Raw genomic sequence first — 6,304 nt, 5'->3', positions numbered from 1 at the left:
GTCTGAAGTTAAAAAAAAATTAGTCTGAAGTGAAAAAATTGCACTTCAAATGACTTAAGGTCAAATAGGTCTGAAGTGCAACTAATGGTTTCATACACTTAAGGCTAATAAGTCTGAAGTAAAAATTGCACTTCAAATGCACTTAAGGCCGTCTGAAGTGAAAAAATTGCACTTCAGATGCACTTAAGGCCAAAAGGCCTGAAGTGCAACAAACGTTTTGCTACACTTAAAGCCAATAAGTCTGAAAGTGAAAAATTATACTTTAGATGCACTTAAGGCCAAAACAACGTTTTTATGCACTTAAGGCTAAATATGGCTGAAGTGCAAATTGCCCAGAAACAGAAATTTGTTATTCGAATTATAACAATCCAATATACATTTAATATTTAAATCTACTCCAAATGAGCTCAAATTTGAAACATAACCTCCAAATATCATCAGGATCAAACCCCAATCATCAATTTGTCAAAACAATAATAAATCTTATGAACTCATTTTATAATTAATAAGAAGAAGAAGAAGAAACCCTAGGCAATAGTAAAAAAATAAAGCGGCATAATAGTTCACCATTGTAAAACATCATAAACAACATTAAAATATGTTCATAACTATCCTATAAAATCATTGTCATCCGAAGAAGAAGAAGAAAAAGGAGAAGAAGAAAATATAGGAGGAGAAGGAGGAAGAAAAAGAGACCTGAAATGATTTAAAAAGTGGGTATAAATTAAAAATTTTTTAAAAATGGGTATAGATTAGATGGGGAGCGACAAATAGGGTGCTCCGTTCAATCTTTACGCTTTGGAGCATCCGTAAATGGGCCTGACCTTTTAACTGGGCTCTGATTGCTTTTAATTAAGCCCAATTATTCCTTCTCAGTGCTCAATTAGCTGAGTATTTCTTCCCTCTGCAAAAGGATAAAAATTCCAGTTTCTTGCTCCTTTCCGAGCTCCCATATTCATCAAGGTTAGCTCTGCTCTTTTTTCTCTGAAATTTTCCATAATTGAATTGTAAATTTAAACTCTTGAAATGGTTCGTTTTTATGTTTAAAAGAGATGGATACGGAGTGTTGCATGGATGTCTCTTTGGAGTCTAAAGTTTGGTCAATCATATATATATTCATAAAACTCCATTTGAAGAATGCCCATATCTTATTTCCTCTTTTTTACTGAAAAGTTCACTTCTTTCTTAAATTTACAATATTTCTGCTAGATGAAGATGAAGTTGAATGTTTAGTGCTCTGCTCTTGAATACAGTAGACATTTGAAGGGTTTCTGTCTCTATTTGTGGATTATGTACAATTTTCCCAAATTGGAGTTATCCTGGAAAGAATAGTGACGTGCTCCATATGTCCCAATTTATGTCTCATACTTTCCCTTTTAGTGTCTCCCAAAATGAATGACATATTTTACCCTTAATGAGATAATTTACGGCCACACAAATTTCTATGACTTGTTTTAGATCATAACTTTTAAAAGTCTTTCTTTATTTCTTTCTTAAACTTTGTGCTTAGTCAAACACTATTGCATAACGTGTGATGGAGGGAATAGTTGGGTTGACAAAAAAAGGAAAAATAGTTTGATAACCGAGAAATCCCCTAGGGCAAGTGATGCACCCTCTACCCTTGTTCACTTAAATACCATATTTTTGTCTGCAACAGGGTTCAACCCGAAACGTGCGTCTAACCCACACATCATGCGTTGCGCTCTTGCCTATAAACCCAAGCCTTAGAGGCTAGTTGGTTTAACAAACTTTTCGCAGTCAATTGAACCAAAGAATTTTTGGATCACCATTAGATGTTTTTAATATAGTGTATATGGTAGATTACTGATACCTGAAGTAGAAACTGGAAAGGTTTAATCTTTCCTTCTTTTCCTTTATGTTTAGACAGTTTTTGAGTAAGCTTCCTATGGTTTTCTCTTTGAAATTAAGAATAGAGATTGAGAGATCCTTTTGCCTTTTTGGATGTTAAAGAATGTTGTACTCTATTTGTTTGTTCCAGTACAAGAAATAGGCCGTAAAGCAAGAGTTGTTGTGTGCCAACAACTTTCACTTGTTAAGAGTGGATGTCGAAAAGAGCATCTTTGTATAAGGTTGGGTTTTCGGGCTTCATTAATACAAGTGGATTTTGCTGTTGCATCAAGTCAAAAGAGTGGCATCTGCATTTCTTGCTCCCTCCTATCAAGCCTTCTCTTTACCTCAGATGTACCATCCATCTCTTAAAGCAGGGCAACTGGCTGACTCTAAGATTCTTTCTGCTACTTGACATTTTTGCAACATGCTACATTTGGACACCTATCTTAATGTCTTAATGAGTTTCCTCATTGATCGCGGTGCTAGACACCGTAAAATGAAGTACTTTAAAGTACTAATGCTTAATGAGAAGACTGTATGAGATACCATTACATGTCTTTTTGAACTACTTTCAGGCTTTCTTTTCTTTATAGATTTAGAAACTGTTTGGCCTCTTTCATCTCCATTAAGCATTTTTTTTTAAATCTAATGGCAGGGCACAAAAATTCATAAACATTTGCTGGACTGCAGATGAAAACACAAATTTGAAGGGGTGACATGCAGAAGAATATCTGTGCAAGTTGTATGCCAGAGACATATTTATAACCAGGATTTTTATCTATTCCTCCCCAAATATCAATCGACTGAAATAAGACAAAATAGAGAGTTGGACCCATGAGCTCTATCTCATCAACCTGCTCTTTCCTCGCACTTACATCACCTCTTCATAGATCAAGACCATGTTTTAGTTTACAGCAGGCTCGCAGTTGCTACCAACGATATGCTTTCAATAATTATGTCAGCATTACCCTTTCTATCCATGTCCGATCAGCATCCCTTCATCCATCCCGTAATTTGCAATCCTGCGGTAATGCTATTGCTCCATCAAATGATGGAACGGTATCTGTAATTAATTTTGAAGATGTCATGGAAAAAGACTGGTCATTTCTTGAGTATCCAGATTCCAGTGAAGAGCATAAGCAAAAAATCGATGAGATCATATCAGCAGGAGAGATAACAGAGACTTCTAACGTTATGATTGCAATTGGTTCTGAAGAATTTGTTGATAGAGTAGTTGATTCATCAAATTGCAGGCAATTGCTTGTTGTTCATGACTCCCTTTTCATGTTAGCATGCATCAAAGAAAAATATGATAAGGTTATGTGTTGGCAAGGAGAATTAATATATGTACCAGAGAAGTGGACATCTTTTGACGTTATTTTTCTCTACTTCCTTCCTGCATTGCCGTTTGAGCTTGGTCAAATTATGGAAGCACTCAGAAAACGCTGTTTGCCAGGTGAATTTCAGTCATATTAGTAAACTTAGACTCTTATAATATATTGTGTACTTCATTTGATTTATGTTTTTATCAAAGACAAAACTATCATCTTTGTATAAATCTAACTTCTTTTCCTTTTTGAGAAAGGTAACAAGTTGTATGCCATTAGCACGAAGACAGTGCTAAGAGCCATATTTACAATTCACAAAAAGAGCACAAAAAGTTCCCCAATTCATCGTACAGGGATTCTATGATGTTTACAGTGATATGATGTTTTAACAGTGATTCTACTTCTTCTCCAACTCCTCTTTACACCAAAAGTGAAATAGAAGCAAGCAATTCATCTTAATCTTCTGGATATTGTTGCCTATATCTTCAAACCATCATGAGTTTTTTTCTTTCCAGATGGTCAAACAAACACAAGCCGGAGCGGCACTCCAACATTTCTTTTGTCTGACCATACCTTCACAATTATTCCAACAAGCCAGGAGCTCTCCAGTTGATTTAGGCATGATCCATTTCATCCCTTTTATACTCAAAAAAGATTTGCCAAAGTTGATCTGTGATCCAACAATGCAAAAAAAGATGGCTATTACTCTCAGCTTCCCTTCCACATAAGTAGCATCTAGAACAAAGCTGCATTCCCCTTCTCTTCAGATTCTCTTTGTGTTAGACAAGCATTCTTCACAGCCAGCCAAACAAAACATGCCACTTTGTATGGTATTTTCACCTTCTAGATGTGTTTCCAATGCCACAATCCGGCCTCATACCAATCTGTCTTCTTGATTTGTGATACCATGAAATTACTCCAAAGTTTTGTAAAATTCTGCAAGCCTGTTAATCTCCTAGTCATTGATAAACCTTCTGAAGCTTAAATTCCACCTCTCTAGACTCCAGATTTCAGCAACTGTTATATTTTGTTGATGAACCAGGTTGTATATATCAGGAAAAATCTCTTTAAGAGGTCCATGCCCAATCCAGTTGTCATTCCAGAAGGAGGTCTTCACCCCATTTCCTACCTTCTCACATTATTAATTAGGTAAGGCCATAAAGTTCTAATAGATCTCCATACACAAAAACCATAGGGTGTAGATACCACTTTGGAGCACCACTATCCCTTCTCCACTAAGCCTGTCCCTCCAAGCTGAATCTCCAAAGCCATTTCATGAGTAAGCTCCTTTATGATACCTGATATTTCTTATGCCCAAGCCCCCTTCTTTATTGCTGATGGTGAGAGTTTTCCACTTAACCAAGTGAAAACCTTTCTTTTCTCTGTTTCCATGCCATATAAAGTTCTTAGGGCATCAATTCTCTTTTCAATGTTAGATGCTAGTGGGAATAAGGACATCATGTAAGTGGGAAGAGAATCAAGCATGTTGTTTACCAAAATCACGAGTTTTTTTCTCACATCTTTCAAGCACCCCATTCCATATCTCTTGTGATTTGTTCTTTGATCCCAAAGGCATTAAGATAAATTGTCTGCAAACAACCCACTTCGCATCCTAAAGTGCCTGCCAGAGAGTGAATGTGTAGTACTTCATTTACTGCAAACAACAAACTATTTCTCCAATTTACATGAAGGCCTGAGACAACCTAAAAATAGTGGGGATTACTCTCACATGTCTCTGTTGCTCCACTTTGGCATCATAGAAGATTAATGAATCATCTGCACATAATAAATGTGTAACCTCCATAGTGCTTGTTGCATTATTAAGCACCTTAAAACCCATAAGCCATCCATTCTGATTTGCCACTTTAATCAAGCTGTTAAGACCTTCGATTGCAATAATAAATAGAAGTGGAGATAGTGGATCTCTCTGTCTCAATCCCCTTTGAGATGGAAAGAAACCTTCCGGAGTGCCATTGATCAAAACAGAAAATCTGACTTTGCTTATACAGAAGAGAATCCATCTAATCCATTTGTTTCCAAACACCCATATCTTTTAACATCTTTAATAGAAATTTCCAATTAATATGGTCGTAAGCTTTTTCAGTTTCTAGCTTACACAATATCCCTGGCAGCTTCCCTTTTATTCTAGAGTCCACATATTCATTAGCTATCAAGGCTGCCTCCATTATCTGTCTTCCTTTGATGAACACCACTTGTTGTTGATCAACCAATTTGTGTATCGCCTTCTTTATCCTCTTTGTCAGAACTTTGGATATGATTTTATAAACACTGCCAATCAAGCTTATTGGTATGAAGTCTCTCAATTCCATGACCCCAACCTTTTTAGGAATTAAAGCGAAGATTGCTTAATGGTGTTTAAATTCACTAATAGTTGCTTTATTTTTCAGGTGCAAGAGTTGTGATTAGTCATCCACAAGGCAGACAAGTGGTTGAAGAGCAACGGAAACTATATCCTGACGTGGTAGTATCAAACTTGCCAGAGAAGATGATACTGCAAAATGTTGCTGCAGAGCATTCATTTGAAGTAGTCAAATTTTCAGATGAACCTGGCTTCTATCTTGCTATTCTGAAATTCGAGCCAGACTACAAGAACGAGTAGGCTCTTCTCTTAACTTCAGATCATCTGAGGAAAAGAAGAAGTGGTACGAATCTGTGCTATAGAGCTTAAAACTTGAATTACATTGCAAATTTGCTTTTCTTTCATCATCATTTCAGAACCTTAAATGCAAGTAATTATATATAAAAGACCAGTAAAGACCCTGGCGTTCCAGCTTTGGCAACCATCTTTGAATGCAAAATCTGCTCCTTATTCATTGTTGCATTACAAGAGCAAGTCACTCCTGTGCTGTCAATCTAACTTCTGAGTTGACTGCATCTTGCTTTTCCTTTTCTTTTTCCAAGTTGACATTAATAGACTGCATCTTATCGTCATTGGTTTTTCTTATTTTTATATCAAATTAGGGTAGACATGAAAGTAAACCATATGTCAGAATGAAGAACATTTCGAAGGATTTCTGGTGGCTCATCCAAAAGTTGGAGGCTGTGACCCTCCTATATGTGATTGACAAAGTTCCACTTATTTCAAGTTCTCTTTCCAACTCAAC

At 36.3% G+C, this 6,304-nt stretch overlaps 1 protein-coding gene across 2 annotated transcripts; it reads left to right on the top strand.

The window, feature by feature from the left end:
* Nucleotides 1-878: 878 nt before the first annotated feature.
* Nucleotides 879-5,983, top strand: LOC104242337 (uncharacterized). 2 transcript variants are annotated; one of them, XM_009797362.2, is made up of 3 exons: nucleotides 879-963; nucleotides 2,507-3,307; nucleotides 5,588-5,983. In XM_009797362.2, the coding sequence occupies exons 2-3, from the start codon at nucleotides 2,686-2,688 to the stop codon at nucleotides 5,797-5,799; spliced, it is 834 nt and encodes a 277-aa protein (XP_009795664.1). In that variant the 5' UTR covers nucleotides 879-963; nucleotides 2,507-2,685; the 3' UTR covers nucleotides 5,800-5,983. The 2 variants fall into 2 exon arrangements, with proteins under 2 accessions (XP_009795664.1, XP_070026820.1); XM_070170719.1 differs by lacking the exon at nucleotides 879-963 and adding an exon at nucleotides 2,101-2,202.
* Nucleotides 5,984-6,304: the final 321 nt, after the last annotated feature.

This window comes from Nicotiana sylvestris, chromosome 3 (genome assembly GCF_000393655.2).
Source record: "Nicotiana sylvestris chromosome 3, ASM39365v2, whole genome shotgun sequence".
Classification (NCBI taxonomy): domain Eukaryota; kingdom Viridiplantae; phylum Streptophyta; class Magnoliopsida; order Solanales; family Solanaceae; genus Nicotiana; species Nicotiana sylvestris.
The sequence above is the reverse complement of the archived record's forward strand: the minus strand, read 5'-3'. Positions and strand labels throughout refer to the sequence as shown.

What these genes read in the sequence shown, in the direction of transcription:
- LOC104242337 (XM_009797362.2), top strand. Translation starts at nt 2,686, where the DNA reads ATGAGCTCTATCTCATCAACCTGCTCTTTCCTCGCACTTACATCACCT. An exon ending in CAGAAAACGCTGTTTGCCAG is followed by an intron (nt 3,308 to 5,587) that starts GTGAATTTCAGT and finishes TTTATTTTTCAG; the next exon opens with GTGCAAGAGTTGTGATTAGT.